We start from the raw sequence: 17382 nt of genomic DNA, 5'->3' as shown, positions 1-17382 counted from the left end.
AAAGGAGGCTGAAAGCACAAAAAATCATAAAAATGGGGAATGTCCCAGTAAAATGCCAAATTTGTGTTGAAAAATTGGGTTTTCTGATTCAAGTCTGCCTGTTCTTGAAAGCTGGGAAGCTGGTGATGTTAGCACCGCAAACCCTTTGTTGATGCCATTTTCAGGGAAAAAAACACAAGCCTTCTTCTGAAGCCACTTTTTTCCATTTAAAAAAAAATATATATAAAAATATTCACTGTATTTTGGCTAATTTTTTGGCCTCCTTCGGGGGAACCTACAAAGTCTGGGTACCTCTAGAATCCCTAGGATGTTGGGGAAAAAAGGACGCAAATTTCGCTTGGCTAGCTTATGTGGACAGAAAGTTATGAGGGCCTAAGCGAACTGCCCCAAATAGCCAAAAAAAGGCCTGGCACAGGAGGGGGAAAAGGCCTGACAGCGAAGGGGTTAAAAGAGGAGTACCTGTGCCCAAAATAAACTAAAACTATAGTTTTTCTGCTCTCATGTTCTACATTGCTTGTTTTTGTCCCAGTCCTCTTCCTATTACCTCTAGGGAGCATAATCTACAATGTACGCCTCCCCTCCTTTCATTACTGCAGTAAAGTTCTGCACGATACATCAGCTGAATTCCATGTCTCTCCTGCCACTCTTCTGTGCGTCCGCAAAGGCAGACTCACCAGCTCTACTGCAAGTGGGCTGCTGCACTGTTACCTGCGCCATCATTTAAAGGAGCATGGTTTAAAAGCAATATGAAATGTGTAGATGATTGCTGCAGAGATCAGAGAGCAGTCTAGACATGTTCTTGCGTTTTTTTTTTTTTTTTTTTGGTTCACCTAAGTTTTTCCCTACTTGCTTGATATACTGCTTCGGAGTGGCAGCACACTGGGGGAGACAAGGTTCAATTTCATCTTTTATTGTGCTTGTACTGAGTACTTGACTAGTTGAACACTTAAGTCTGTGGAGATCAGATGTATGCATAAATATATTGTGAAAAATGTCATTAAAATATTTTGATTAATTTAAGACATTTATTGTTCTCTTAACAGTTGAGGAAGACGCTGGATCCACCTCTGATTCCGACTCTGACTCTGAATTAGATAAGAAGCCAAGATACAGGCATAAGTTACTGAGAAAAAAGTTAAGCTTGAACGAAGGTGAATCTGGAGAAGAAAGCAAGTCTGATAAGGATAAGGGTAAAAAAGACAAGTCTAAGGACGTAAAAGATAGAAAACCCAGGACTCGTCGAAAAGGTAACTACACAAAAATATTTTTCCTGCATATTTTGCAGTGTTACTTCTAATCATTTACTGTACAAAAGGCTTAGTGAGCTGTGCTTAATGCCATTCAGGTATAAAGATAATCAACTAATTTTCTTTCTTTTACAGAGCATATTTCAAACGTAATGCTTTTCCTAATTTCCTTATTGAGTTATTTAGACTAATTTTCAGATAAAATACCACAAAAGGCAAGTGGTGTACTTTATACATTTATTACTCTCCTTGGCCTTTATGCTGGTAATACACCCTACCGTATAACCATAAAAAATTAGCAGTTGCATAAACATGACCGTTAAACAAATTAAGTAATCGCAAGTGTACCAAACCATGAAAAGCATTCTATTGTAATTTCTAAGAATCACTTAGCAGCAGTACACAGTTTTCACGGCTAAAAATAAGTACCAACACCCAAAAATACTCTGAAGTTAGATTTTCATCTCTCATTCTTAACTAAGGTTTTTTTTGTTTCTGCACTTGTTCTGTTACCAGACAACCGATGGGGCACTGAAGGTAAAATAGGATATAAAAATCAGCAATATTCAGCTCTATCTGATTGTTATTGGCACATAGCCTGCACCTCCAGAAGTCCTGCTTTTAGTGCAGGATATTTGTATCCTTGTATTTTCGTTTTTTCCCCTTTTGAGTTTGATCCAGGAGCTGGAACTGTCAACAGGTTTTTCTTAAAAGTGCAATAAAGAGAATTTCTTACATCATCCTGAGAGAGAAGATGTTTTTCCAGTTTCGCCTTTCGAGCAATGTGTCAGCTTTTCTTCCAGTATTAAAAAAAAAACAAAAAAAAAACAATGGCTGTAGAGAGCCTAGACTGTTGGGTTGAAGTAACCCTGGTCTAACCATACCCTTGGTATAGGGGCTATTCTGCTTGCAGGCAAATGCCCATGTAATAGAATTTGCCACCTCAAAGTAATCATGTAGATTGGGAGGCTTAAGCCCTGCATTAAGTTTGTATTTGTATGACTTTGTATCTATTTACTTGGTGTTTAATTCCCATTAAAATTTGCTGCAGTCTCTCTCTAGGGACTGTCTATGGATAGGCTGTTATGGTCTGACTGCCAGTTAGGTAAACATTGCAATAGGTAAAATATCTTAGGTAGTTTGTTTAAATGCTTCAAGTTTGCATTTTGTGAACAGTGCGAAGGTTGTCCATCCGTGCAATTCCTCTGTAATGAAAGGATGATTGTGCTTGTTTGCTTCTAATTTGTATTGTTAGCAATTGTCCTTTTCGGCCTTCTTTTCCATCTATGCACCTAGGAATGGAAAACAACCCCTTATCCATTACAACAGCCCCACTGCTGCTCCAATTTAAGAAAGAGTTGAACACTCACCACTTTAAAAAAAACTACATCACAGTGCATTAAGGTAGGAAAGTGCCTCTTTTGACCTGGTCACCCCCTATCCCCCACAAACACTTTGTGCAATTTTGACTTTTGACTGAAAGTGCACTGGCTCTCCGCTAAATAGGTCCCCAGTGACGAATCTCTTCCCCTAAAACTGCACAGTCATTTTTCCCAATTAGCAAACCTCTAGTTGCCACTGTAAGTCCCTAGTATGTAGTACCCTGATACCTAGGGCTTCTGGTACCTAAGAAAGGCTCCTGAGGGATGTAGCACAGATTGTGCCACCCTCAGGGACCCTCTTACCTAAATGCAAACAGTGCAGCCTTCACAGACTGTGTTTTGGTGCAGACCTAAAATGAAAACATGACATGTGCCCTGCACACTGCACGCACGCAATATATGTAAGTCACCCCACTGGCGGGCCTTCCAGCCCTAATGGCAAGGTGTATTATATTACATGTGAGGGCATCCCTGCATTAGCTACTGCTATGACTTTGTTGATTCTCAGACATAGTAAGTGACTAGTGCGGCAATTTTAAGTACATGTGCTGGACACTGGTCACTACAAGTTCCCCAGCTACATGAGGGCTTCACTGACAAAAGGGATGTTTGGTATCAAGCATCTCGTATTAATAAACCCTCACTGAATCCAGTGATGGACTTATTAATACATGCACTCAAAGGGCACCTTATTTGTGTCCCCTTGAAACCTTCCAACACCTAGAATGGGCTTTGACTGGTCAGAACCAGTGCAGCCACTTTAGACAGAGTTCTGGCCCCCTGACGTGAGAGCCAATGCTTTCGAGGGTTCAGAGCAAAGGTCTGCTCAGGGCAGAGGTGTGACCTCTCCCAGGCAGGATGGACATTCCAGGGCGGAGAGCTTCAAAGGCCTTGCTGCCTTTGAAATGCAACCCAGGCCTCTTCAAATGGTGGAGGTCGCCGACCCCCTGTTCCTGACCCCCACTTTTGGCGGCAGGACTGGTGGGAAAATTTGGTAAATTCTCCAGTCCCACTCTTAAGGTGGACGAACTGAAGTGGACACCACTTTTTAAATTCCTCCATCTTGCTTGGAAGGAATTAGGCCATTAGGGTTAGGGCTATGCCCATTCCCAAATGAAGTGGTCATAGAAAGGGTGTAGTCAACCTAAAGGTAACTAGCCCATTGGCTACCACCTGGCACTCCCTGTAACACCCCTAAATTCAGTATTTAGGTGTCAACCCTGAACCCTAGAATCAGATTCCTGTAACTTTTGAAGAGCTGTACATGTCACCAGCAGAGAAGACTGCCGGCCTTCAAAGAAACCTGCACCCAGAGGACGACTGCCCTGCAGCCCAGCGGTCTCCAAAACCGTGGGAGGACTGCTTACCTTCAATAAAGATAAAGAACTCCAGCCAACCTGTCCAGAATTAACCATCTTCAAAGAAGAGGAAGCCTTCCTGTTGAACTGCGAAACCAGACACCAGAAGTGACCATTGCACCCAGCGCCCCAGCCCGATTCCAAGTGGCCCACCCATCCAGTGAAGTTCCCCAGTGCTTCTGACCAAGAGTTTGTCGTGGGCTTACTCCTGAAGGACTCCCCAGTTATGTTTGCAGCCTAAATCTGAGGACTCTCCCTGACCGTGACCTGCCTGGTAAGCTGATTCTGACACCCCTGCACCCGGAGCTCCTTCGTCCTGAGGAGCTAGACAGTTAATGTCCCTACAAACCCTGATATCTTAACTTACCTGGGCAGCTGTGGGTTGACCTCTCCCGGCCAAAGCCTGTAGCCTATTTCTGAAAGTTATTGACTAATATTGGGCCCCTCAACTGTGTTGGCACTCTGCATCCGATCACCCCTGTGCCGCAGAAGGTGTAAGTTTGGTGCTACCTTGTGGCCCCTCCCAGTGCTCGCCTAAACCCTTTGAGACCAACCTCTGCCATTGATTGTACTTACCTGGGAGCAGGATGTTAAACCCCCACCCCCTGTCTCCCCACCCCCTCCCCGTCTCCCCACCCCCTCCCAAAGTCTGCATTGACGTCTGCACCCAGCTGTCCCTGTGCCTGCACTTACGGTGCCAACCTGAACCTTGAAACATGCTAGTCTAAAGCCCTGAAGACTCGGACTGTAAGTTGTGTACCTAACTGTGAAACTGCAATTTTTGAAGCAGCGAAGTATTTTTGATTTTAAAAACTGCTTACCTTCGGATGAAGCTGGCCTTTGTTCCAGTTACCCACCATGTTTTGCCTGATATCTGATGCTAACTTGACCGAGTGTGTGCTGGGATCCTGCTAACCAGGCCACAGCACCACTGTTCTTTACCATTGTTTCCACAGTGGCACACAAATAAGTGGCCAAGGGCCCTGTGGCCAGGGAGGGTCCCTAAGGGCTGCAGCATGTTATGTCACCCTAAGGGACCCCTCACCAAACCCATGCACACTGCAATTGCAGATTGTGTGTGTGATGGTGGGGAGAAAAAGGCAAATTCAACATGTCATCCATCTCAGGGTGCCATGCCCACAAACCACTGCCTATGGCTTAGGTAAGTCACTCCTAAAGGAGGCCTTACAGCCCTAAGGCAGGGTGCACTATACCACAGGTGGGAGTATAGCTGCATGATCAATATGCCCCTACAGTGTCTAAGCCCATTCTTAGACATTCTAAGTGTTGTGCCATGTTAAGTACATGGGCTGGGAGTTTGTCATTACAAACTTCACAGCTCCATGATGGCTTCTCTGAAGGCTAGGAAGTTTGGTATCAAATATCTCAGTGCAATAAACCCACACTGATGCCAGACTTGGATTTATTGTAAAAAGCACACAGAAGGCATCTTAGCTGTGCCCCCTGAATTTTACCCATCCCTTTAGTGTAAGGCTGACCAGTCTGTGTCAGCCTGCCACTAAAAGACTGGTTTCTGACCTCATGGGGTGAGAGCCTTTGTGCTCTCTGTTGCCAGAAACAAAGCCTGTTCTGGGTGGAGGTACTTCACAGCTCCCCCCTGCAGGAACTGTAAGACCTGGTGGTGAGCCTCACAAGCTAAGGTCTCTTACAGTGCCCCAGGGCACTTCTGTTAGTGGAGACCGCCACCCCCCATCCCCCCCCCAAAAAAAGGCAAACCCCCACTTTTGGCAGGATGTCCGGCAGGTAAATTAAGGAAAACAAGGAGGAGTGACCATGTCAGCTGGGACCACACCTAAGGTGTCCAGAGCTGAGGTGACCGCCTTCTTGCAAAATCCTCCATCTTAGTTTGGAGGGCAGGGGTCAATAGGGTTAAGTCTGTGTACCCCTCCTGAAGGGTATGGACACAGGAAGGGTGTAGCAGAAGGCGTGCTAAGCTGACCCTCAGCAGAAAAGCATGAAGATGCAAACTGACTTGGCCCCAGCCCTACCGGCCTTTCGCCAGCTTCAAAAGCCCTGCAAGAAGAAAGCGACACATCCTGCAGGACCAGCAGCCTCTGAAAAGCCTCCAGAGGACTGCCTGCATCACAGAGGACCATGATCTCCCATGGACAGCAGCCCTGTCCAAGAAGAAACTCCATTCAAGGCTCCAGAACCGCCCCGGATTGGTGAGTCCTGCCCTCTCCTCACCCGACGCCCATGGCCCGTGTCAAGGTGGTCCCCAGGTGATTCACCCTGGGTTGACCCCTCCTGTCCAACACGATGCCTGCAGCCTGAATCCTGAAGAACCCCCCCCCCCCCGACAGCGACGGAACCAGTTGAGGATTCCTTACGCTAAAAATTACCCCTGCACCCTCAGCCCCCTGCCCTTGGGGAATCTGACCTTTGGTGCAGTAACATCCAGCAGGCGGCCCCCCTCCTTGTCCAGCCTTTTGTTTCCCGGAACCAACCCCCTGGACTTCACCTGCAGCATCTTTGGATCCCCAGGGCCCACGTATAGGAATGCATAGGGAGCCAGACGCTGTGTTTGCACACTGCACCCGGCCGCCCCTGTGCCGCTGAGGGTGTGTGTTTGGTGCTGACCTGTGGCTCCCTGTGCTACTGTAAACCCCTCAAGTCTGCCCTCCGTAGACATGGGCACTTATTTTTCCTCCCCAAGCATTTATTGTGAGCAAAAGACACCTATGGGAAAGACTGAGGAAGAGAAAAACGAAAAAGCGTCAGAATGGGATAAAGCAGAAAGCTGCAGAGTGAGTTGAAGGGGAAGGAAGTGGCTGTAAATGGATGGAAGAGGCCTGAGATGGCTTCAGGATTACATTGCCTTAGTATTTTATGTTCGCACATTTAATAGCAGCAGCTGTGTGTTTAAGAGGAGTTTGAGCACCGGCACGTTTTATTTACAAATCAAGCGCTGGCTGTCCCCCTCTAATATTGGCACTTATGGTATGGAAGCAGTTAGACAGAAGCATTCTATTGCTGTACTCATCACTTTGTCATGTTATTGTATTGCATGTCTGTTTGTCTGGTCACATTTGATATACAGTCCTGGAATCTAGCTTGGCAGATGCCTTTTTTCTTTTAGAATGTGTAACTGGGATCAGCCAAATATTGGACCTCTTCATATGCTATGTCAGGTTGGTATTCTAGAGACCCACTCTTTCTGGTAGAATACAGACTAACTTCTGTGCATACATATGTAGCCATACTGAGTCTAGACAGTAGATGGCACGCCAGTGGTCTGGTTTAATGCTCCATCTGCAGCTCGTTCTCACCATCCACTGAATAGAATGTGGGTGGAGGCTCATCAAGAAGACGTCCATAAGTGCCTTGTATGATTAATCTGATTTGTCTCTTCACGTATTTGTAGTAGAGCTTGAAGGCATTTTGCCTAAAATTTAAAAGCTTTCAGTAATGTGTATTTGACAATGTTGGAATGCATTTACAGACCTTGAATGAATAAAAGTGTAGGGTTCGTGGTTACCTTAAAAAGGGGCATCCTGGCGTTCAGCAGAAATCCTACCTGAAATAACTAGTTGGGTGCAGTGAACTGCTGGGTTTTTAACATAGTCCTAAGTTTGGTGAAGCAGCATTCTTCACATAGCTTAAGAGGAAGATTGTTCTATGGTTTGACTGAAAAACCTAGGCACTTTTACTAGGCAAGAGAGCAAGAGTGTAGAATTCTAGATTTGATTTTACTTCGCGGATAGAGACAATATGTAGCTATTATTAGAACCATTATATCTGGCTTTGTAAAAAAAGCAAAGAACTTTAAAAACACTTTATTTGTGGAATGAAAGCCAGTGGAGAAGAGTAATATGGGAATGCTTGCTGAGTCCTAAAATCAAACAGGCTGTGAAGTTACATTTTTAGTCAGATAGTAAGGTAGACCTAGAAACTAAACAGTATAGTCTAACCTGGAAGTGGTCAATTGATTTACCAAGACCAGAGTCTTCCTAGAAGAGTTGTATTAAAAAGGCAATGTTGGTCTAATTATGCTACGTAAATGGATGTTGACTTGTTAATATGGGTCTCAAAAGACATCTGTGAGTAGAGAATAATGCTCTAATTGCAAGCCACCTGCAAAGAGAGTTTTTTTTGGGGGTAGGGAGGAGGCAGTCCTAACATGTCTTTCCACATTCCATAGTTACCAAAGACCAAAACCTTGGTCTTTGCTGCATTCAGTGTTAGGTAGTTAGATTGGATCCAGCGGGCCTCAGCATAAAAAAAGAAATTGAAGTGATGACGGGTCACCAAAAAACAGATTGAAAAGCATGCAGGGAACCATGTGCTTCTAGATATTGGATACATATTGATTTTGGAACCAACCCAGTATGCACCACATGTATAACGTTGCAACAAGAAGACAGCAATATAAGTAACTTTTGAGAAGATCAACTGGGCATGAATTGATGGGTGAGCTGTTTGAGCATGAATTTAACTTAGCAGTGACAAGTTCAATAAAGGCAGGGATAAAATCTGTCCAGCATGCACAGCTAGAACCAAACGTCGATCACCCAGTTGTCTTCAACTAAGTGGTATAGTCCAGTAAATTAGAGTTTAAGAGAGCAGTTAACTTCATGACCTTTCCATGTAAGAATCTATTTCAGAGCACTAAACGTGAGTAGGGAAAACCTTGTGTTTGTGTGATGCTGTAGTTAGACATATCCTGCCATGTAGTGTTGGATTTGAACTGGTGCTATTTGTTTTTCTTCATAGAAGTCTTATGTGTCATGGTGTCTCAGTTCAGTCTTCCTCTGGTAGTGAACACACACAGGCACCAACTCCATTGTTAGATTGTTGTTCTCTGCCGTTGGGTTCGGAAGGGTATCAAAGTTGCTCCCAGTATCCACACGCACAATAAATGTGGCAGCGTGGTTCAAGAGCATATTGCTTTCCTTCTTGTCTCTGAGAAGAGATCTCTATACCGTTCCTTATTCTGTCTTTTCTCCTCTCTTCCGAGGGTAACGGAATGAATGCCTTTCAAGAGATACCTTTAGTGCCTCTCAAAGTACCCTTGGTTCTATGGCCACTCCATCTATAACCTGTGTCGTCTCAAGAGTATGACAACACCTACTGTGATTCTTGTTTGCCCTTCGGGAGCAAAAGAGATCCTTCAGTATAAGACAGGTGGTGGGCGCCCAGATGTGTTCTCAGAGATGTGTTATCAGAGACTTTTGACCTACTCTGCACTGAAGAGGAGGAGTTAATTGAGACTACGACGTGCTAGCCCATCAGCTTAGCCTTTTGGCCATCAGATCTGATTCTTCGTAGCTGGAAGAGGAGGATCTCCAAGAGGAGCTTGGCACAAAAGGGAGGGACATTTCACAAAATGCACCAATAATAATTAAGCATTTAAGACAAGCACTACAAAAAATGAATAGCAACAGTGGGCGTGGTTAAAAGCCCACAGAGAGATTACTACAGGCTAGAGCGCACGCTTGACTCTAAAAAGAGTAGTGGTAGACCAATTTTTCTTGCCGAATATAACCGAAATGGTGACGGTTCTGTCAGGTGCTAGGTAGTTCATGACGATGGATCTTACATCGGCCTATCATCAAGTCAAGTTGACTGACTGTTCTAAAGATTTGACTTCCTGTATCACATGTTTGGCACATAATGATTCAATCACATGCTCTTTGGTCTCTGTTCTGCTGCCTATGGTTTTCAGCTATTGTTAAGAATGTTTGGTGATTTAAAAGAAGCCCTGTACTTGCGGGATGATATTTTGAAATTTGGTAAAGACTGAGAACAGCGCCTGTGCCAAGTCAAGGCAGTCCTACAGGTATTATGTGAGAATGTTATTACCATCAAGGCTAAAAAAAAAAGAAATAATGCAAATTTGCTCTGGAAGAAATAGAATTTTTCGGGCATGTTTTTACGGCAAAAGAAGCCCAAGGATGATTTGGTTAATATCATACAGAAATTGTCAAGAACAATGACAAAAGAGGATGTACTAGCGTTTTGAGAATGACAGAGTTTTACTCCCATTTGTGCCCAACTTTGCAAGCAGAACGTCTGCTTTGAAGGGTTTGTTGAAAGGAGTATTTTTTGAGTGGAATAAAGAATGTGAGAAAGAATTTGAAGATGTGAAGGTGTGTCTTAAGAAAGCACAAAATTTGAGTAGGTTTGTCCCTGAATGTTTATTCTCGGGGTTCGACTGATGCAAGTGATAAAGGTGTTGGGGCAGTATTGAAACAAGAAAAAGAGTGTTGTGAGGTTGTCCATTGCCTTTGCCTACAGAACATTGAGAGGGTTAGAGGTGTTAAGATACCTAACTATTGAGAAGGAGGCATTAGCTGTATACTGGTCCGTTAGAAAATTCAAGACATTCTTATGGGGAGAGATATTTAGTGTGTACACTGAGCATAAACCTTCACATGAAATTTTTGAGAAGGAAATTGATTGTATCCAGTCGCATTTGCAAGTGGATTGCAAGACTTTCAGTTCAATGTGAAGTATGTGCCTGGTATTACCAATAAAACAGCAGATTCTATCTCAAAGTTAGTAACCTTAGAAAGTGGTGGTAAATGCAATGGTGTCAGTGTGCGTGGTTACAGAAGGATGAATTGGTGAGGCTGAATGGTTGGATAAATTGAGGAGACACTATACTGTTTAGGGTGTGAGAGAAGATCATTGCTGGGAGTATATGAGATGCATCTAGTGAAGATGAAAACACTTTGCAAAATACATGATGAATTGTCTGTGAATAATGGTTTTGTTATGAGGAACCAAAGACTGATACCATCAGTAATATGAGAAACGTTTGGTAGATTTGGTGCATGTAGGACACCTAGGCGTAAGTAAAACTAAAGGGAAATTGAGAGCTGATTATTGGTAGCCAAGTATGGAGACACATGTTGAACTTACCATAAGAGTCTGTTGAATGTTCTTTGGGTGGGTGACCTTTTAGTGAGAGTACCTCCCTTGGTATGCAGAGGAGCAACATTATGTTCTTGGAATGAGGTTGCCCTAGACATTTTAGGTCCTCTCAATATTAGATCCAGGACCGTCTACATTCTTGTTTCGATGGACATGTTTGAGAGATGGCCTGTAGTAGCTATTTTATTGGAGATGACCACAATGTCAGTAATTAAATTCTCAGAGAAGATTTTCAGCAGAGATGGCAATTTTGGAATGATCCTCTGGGACAGTGGAGTTCAATTTACTTCGCAAATGATGGAGAATGTTTTGCCTTAAAGAGTGACAGTGCACCAAAAGTGCTCTCATCCCCAAACTAATGTGATGGTGAAGAAATTCAACCAGACAGTGAAAGAGCTTACAGTTGGCAAAAGTGAATGGGAAAGGTTGGTAGGAGGAGTTGGGGAGAAAAACTGAGGTGTACAGGTTTAGACCACATAAGACATCCAAATACTGTGGTTTGGCCTCAGTGGATTGAAAAAACACGCCATTGTGAATGAGTTTGAATGGATAGGATGTTGTTGTGAGATCTCGGAGTGTGTTTTGAGAGAAAAAAAAATAAACACGCTCAAAGAATATTGAATCATGATTTACGTAAGGGGGTATCTGATGTCAAGGTGAACATAAGAGGTATGGTGGTGGTAAAACATCCTGTCTATCACCCTGATCCCCCTAAATTAAGTTTTTTATAGTTGTTAAATTGCTGTGAAGTTAAAAGATGGTTGTATTTGGAATCTCAAACATATTGCTGTTAATTGATATTTTCATGTTTGGGGTAATTTGTGCGTGTTATGTTGGAGTGTGGTGTGTTTTTAAATATTTGTCTTTGATGTGCACCATCTTTGTCTTGGTGTTGTCTTTTGTGTTGTCAAAGTGGGGAAGGTGTGTGTCACTGGTTCAGCAAATACATTCCATGCACTCTAATCTGTGGCCTAATGTGTGGTTCTAGAATTCTGAGAGTGGAGAGTTAGTGCTGGACTTGTGAGGAGTTGGCAGAAGGCTGGTGTCTTTTTCCAGAACAAAGAGCACAATTTTCACCTTTATTTTTGCTTGTCATTCTGGACTCCCCACAAGTAAAAACATGAATCAAGTACAGGTGCAGCATTTTCTTCCTCTGGCATGTATGTACAGTTTCAAGTTGTACACCCTTGATGTATTAGATATACACAATTGAGTCCTTGTTTGGACTGGCATGGCCCCGTGAGTATCTTAGTTAGCAGCACGTTTGCTTAGACATATGGCTGGCCTGGTTTTGCTGTGTCTGTTTGCGTGCCCACCCAGCGTCAGTGTCTTGTTGCTATTGTGCCAGCTCAATTGCAGACCCAGACACTGAGACCTCCAATGGTTGTGGCTCTGTCTGGGTGAAAGATACTTGCAGCCTGGGTCAGTGGTGGTCACTGCAGTTGCAGTCTTGATTAGATTGGAGGTAGGTGCAGCCCTGTTTGGGTGTACAACAGTCATGTTAGTTGCATCCCCAACTGGGCCTATGAGGTTCACTGCTGTCTAGATCTGTGATGATTCACCAGTTGTAGTTCACCTCAGGAACCTGCATGGGAGAATGGGGGAGAGGGATCTGCGAGCACACGACCCCCGAACACAGCACCCAGCTCTCTCTCTCTCTCTCTCTCTTCCTCCCTCAGTCTGCTCTCGCTGGTTGTCTCTGAGCCACTGGGTACAGTCTAGGATTCTCTCCTATTGAACAGTTTCTTCTTCTGCACTGCCAGCTGGCGACTCCTCTCTCGGCAGGCAGGGCTACAAGTATTTCAAGTAGATCCTTAGATCCTTCAGCCGAAAGTGCAGACTTAAGTTGATGTCCGCCATGTTTGGTAGACTGGCTGTCAGACAGATACCAGCCTTGCTGCACAGCACTGCAGAGCACTGCTTTTAGCTGGTCATAAAGGCTTGGAACTGGAACAAAGTGGGGTTGTTTGGATGGCACTTTTATACAAAATTTTAAGCTGGGGATGGGAACCACTGTTCCACACTTAAAAATGGTTTGGCATTTTTTTCCTTTCAAGTGTCCTCATGCTGTTCGCCAGAACAGCCTTTGTGTGGAGTGATGCCTCTTGGTGCACAAAACACTGGGTCTATCTCCAACCTGCAGGACTTATGATAGAGGCACAATGATGTGCGTGTCAACTGTCATCAGCCCAACTGAAGAAGTATTCAGGGACAGATATAAGGGCAGGTCACACCTTAAACCTTCCGCACAAAACACAATCTACAGTCCTACCCATAACTTCTACTGTGCACCAAATGACAGCATCTGGAAGAGCAGTCTGCAGCTTCTTCCTAGCAAAAGACTGCATGAAATTTCTAAATTCTCTTTGCTTCAGTTTCTAGTCCTGTTCCTTCCAGCTACAGGAAAGCAGGCAGTACACTCATATTTCGGAGCACTGTTCTTACCATACATCTTGTGCTAAGTCAGGCCAGAAGCAACCAAAATGGATCCCACTGGCCTTCATTATTCAGGTTCACTCAAACACAGCTTATCGCCATATGTTACACATTCAACATGTGCTCACACTCAACGTACACTGGGTCCAAAACAAGGTACTGGCCATAGATACAATAGTGAAACCTAACTCAAGTGGGCCACTAAGTCTCCCTTTGACACAGACAAAAAGGTCTGGCCATGCTGCTGATTCTTTTACAAACGCAGTATGTACAGAGAATCTGAGCTGAAACCTCCAGGACATCATAGGTTTGCTCTGTATGTCCTAGAGCATTCTAAAAAGAAAGACGCCCATTCAGGCCTTGAAAGGCCTTGGACCCGAGCCTTCTACATCAGCACTGAGGATATGGTCCCATGATGATGGGACGTGGGCCCTGTGCTCGCTACACCACTGGTTTCAAGCTAGCCTGGCTGATGACGGGTGATACCCCGAAAACGGCACCAGGATGCTTGTTTCAGGAGAGGGAGGACCTGGCCTGGCAGTTCAGGCTGGACTGTTCCCTTGGAGATCAAGGTCAAGGCTGATTTGCATATGACGGGTCCCAAACTGGAATGGCGTGGCGAGCAAAATAACAATGGATTAAACACAAACCTGTGACAAGTATTTGTCTCTAACTGTTCAATAGCCTGGATTGAATACTCAAGGAAAACTGTTGGCTAAAACCAAAACAACAAATAAAATTTATCAGAACAACTCTAGATACAGATCAATTTAAAACTTCTCCTAACAAAGAGAAGGTAATGATGACTTGCAGATTCCCACAAGCTTAAAGTGTTTCAGTACAGTTCGTCAAGTAGTTCCTGAGGATGTCATCATCTTGCATCCTCTTGATCCCACTTGGCTTGCTTTGTATTAAACCTTTCCAGGAAAATTTGGAAAATCAGTGGGCACACACCCCAATTTTCTTTCAACATCATTAGGATTACCCCAGAATAAAGTGCACAATTCCAAGGTGGGGAAAGAAGAGAATGTGTCAGTAGGCCTAATGTTTTTGAATGAAACACTCTGATTTGTGATGACCGCTGATGCTTTCTTAGGAGGCTGGGGAGTGCATCTTCAGGTTTTGGAGGTCTGCAGAAAAGAATTACTACAAGACTCCCAATTACAGATTAACCACCTGGATTTGAGAGCTGTGGCATTGGTTCTTTGGTCCTGCCTTCTAGCGACCACAGGTTCCTCAGTACTGGTATGCACAGCCAACATAGCAACCATGTTCTATATAAACAAAGAGGGACGAAATTGCACCTACTCTCTCTGGAAGCACAGAAAATGTGTAAATGGACAATTCATTGTTGTAGGAAAGTCCCCTCCTTCTGGCATGGTTACTCCTTTTTGCCTGATGTCAGTGTGCTTAGACTGTTTTCACTGGGATCCTGCTAAACAGGACCCCAGTGATTGTGCTCTCTCTGTCCTCCACATTTGGTTGTTTAGGTACTTCATACACCCCACAATTGGCATACTGGGGTACTCCTGTAAGTCCCTTGTAGATGTTATTTAGGAATCCAGGGCATTGGTACACCAGGGGTCTCTCATGGGCTGCAGCATGTATTATGCCACCCAGGGGAGCCAGGCCATCAAACTGTGTCTGCAGGCCTGCCATTTGCAGCCTGTGTGAAATTGTGCATGCACCCTTTCACAGCTGGTGATTATATAGTGTTTAGAGGCAGACATGGTGTCCCCTCCTGGTTCTGGGCAGCCTCTTTTTCTCCATCAGTGTTAAGGATAGTGTGTACAGCGCTTTACCTGTGAGGACTACAAAGACCATACAGGCAAATAAGCTATTACATATTGGGTTTTGATCCTTACTTAAGAAAGACAAAATTGAAGGCTTAGCATTTGACAGTGATGAATTACTAGCCATCTAAGCAGCACCCTCTCTAATGGGAGACACAAGTATGGCAGTGACACCAACACACATGAGCGGCTGGGATTCCTTATCAGACCTGAAAAGAACTCAGGTGAAAATTATGCTCCGTGGGCTATAATGGCAGAATACCTTAGGCAGCGTTGCCCCAGTGGAGCTCATAGTGACTAACGAACCAAGATTTTTTCTTGAAGATAAGGAATTCAGAAAAGATTGGTCACTGATAGCCTGGAAATGTACTCTGGATTGGCTATTCTTAATTATTAAGACAACTAAAAGGTTATCAGACGCCCCAGTGATCAAAATAGACACATGGGAATGCCCTGAATACCCAGCTGGAAGAAGTCAATAAGGGTCTCACCGAATATAAAGATTATCTCACACAATTAAAGATTAATAAGTTCCAAAAAGATTTGGCAAAACACTTTCACAAGAAAAAGTACCCATTCGCAAAGGAAGATTATGCCAGAAGAGAGAGTAACTCATCCTTTACCTCGGAGGATAGTAGTAATTCAACAGGTACTTCCTTGGATAGATCCATTGATTACAATAACAAACGAGTCGGAGGAAAAAAAAAAATTCAGGCAATACCCAAGGTCACCTCAGCCCATATACGTTCTTTACACTCCAGTGGGGATGGCCTCCTTATGACTATCCACAATATCCACCGCGGCCGGGATTCACTTTGCAACCAACTCCCCCTCTGCCTCCTATTTTAGACAGGCGGAGGGAGAGGAAAATGGAGAAACAAGGACCACAGGGTTTCCTGGAAAGAACCAGAGTTGGAAAACAAGACAAAAAACAATAAGGAACCCAACCAGGGACCAGGAAGTCTTAGCTGATAGCATCATTAATCTTAGGAAAAAGACCTTGTAAAAAAAAAAAAAAAAACAGTTGATGAATAAGGGACTCTACTTTATTCCCACACAGAAAGATGATCCTTTTAAATTGAAGATTGAAATTGCAGAATTTCTCAGAAAGATTAAACTTGAAGTTTTCTTTCTAACAAGAGAAGGGAACAATACAAAGGGAGACACAGATACTAACACCGGGCTGCATAAAAAATCTAAACCCCCCCCCCCCCCCATTTCACCAGTTACCACCACAAGTAGTGGCATTTGACCAAGTGATCAACGTGGGTCTGGATGCCCTCGCAAACAAACATTCTCATGTATTACATATTTTCTGCAATAGAGAAAAAGAGGCTTTGTGAGACCTAAAAGCAGACACCTCAATTGTTCTAAAACTTACAGATAAGAGGGGCAAAACTGTAATACTCCCCAAGGACATGTTTCACAAAGAATGTTTTAGGTTGTTGCACAACACCATGCATTACAAGAAACTAATGAAAGACCCTACACCAGGAGTAGTGGAGGATATTTAATTTCTGATGGCTACAACTACCTGTGGATTCCTCACCTTCTGAATTCTCCCAATGCGCCAGCATTCAACGGAAAATTTTCTTCCCAGCTCTCCACGTCGGGGAGGAAGTCACAATTGCACTGCTCCGCACGCGAGTCCGTTTGACGTCACCGTGGCAATAAGAGGTCCTCGCCGGCACATTGACGTCCGTTCCCCTTTTTCTGTGCCTTTGACGCTAACGGTTTTCTCTTAGCTCTTGAGAAGTTACTGTTTCAAAGGTGTCTTATTGTACTCTGTTACAATATCTCCTCCTAAAAAGTCAGGGTTTAAACCTTGTCTGTAGTGCGGGGGTCGAATGTCTGTCACGAACCCTCACGACGACTGGTTATGGTGTCTCAGTTCAGACCACGATGTAGGGGAATGAGTGTCCTGCTGAAGGATGAATCCGAAGGCGCTGAAGGAAAGAGAGGCTAAACTCTTTTTAGCTAAGGCAAAGAAGGAGCACAGAAGACATCGGAGGTATAAGACTACAGACTCTTCATCCCATAAGTCTCATAAGAAGAGGTGCCGACACGACTCTCGGCGCTGTTCTTCTGGAGGTCTATCTCACTCTCCATCCAGACGGCGTCGTACGACATGGGAAGTTAGTCCCACTGTAACTCCCCAGCCTCAAAGTCCTCAGGCTTCGTCTACGCCATCGCTCCTTGAAGTGGTTTAGTCTCCAGCGGGTCCTCACTTTTCACCTGGGGCTCATGAGTCTGCGCCACAGGTTCCGGA

At 44.2% G+C, this 17382-nt stretch overlaps 1 protein-coding gene across 1 annotated transcript in view; it reads left to right on the top strand.

The window, feature by feature from the left end:
• ATRX (ATRX chromatin remodeler) overlaps positions 1-17382 on the top strand; it is a 1138900-nt gene that overhangs the window by 356247 nt on the left and 765271 nt on the right. The window contains exon 12 of the mRNA XM_069211061.1: positions 1044-1247. Within this exon, the coding sequence (XP_069067162.1) occupies positions 1044-1247 (204 nt within the window). The remainder of the gene's footprint in view (positions 1-1043; positions 1248-17382) is intronic.

This window comes from Pleurodeles waltl, chromosome 2_1 (assembly GCF_031143425.1).
Source record: "Pleurodeles waltl isolate 20211129_DDA chromosome 2_1, aPleWal1.hap1.20221129, whole genome shotgun sequence".
NCBI lineage: Eukaryota > Metazoa > Chordata > Amphibia > Caudata > Salamandridae > Pleurodeles > Pleurodeles waltl.
The sequence above is the reverse complement of the archived record's forward strand: the minus strand, read 5'-3'. Positions and strand labels throughout refer to the sequence as shown.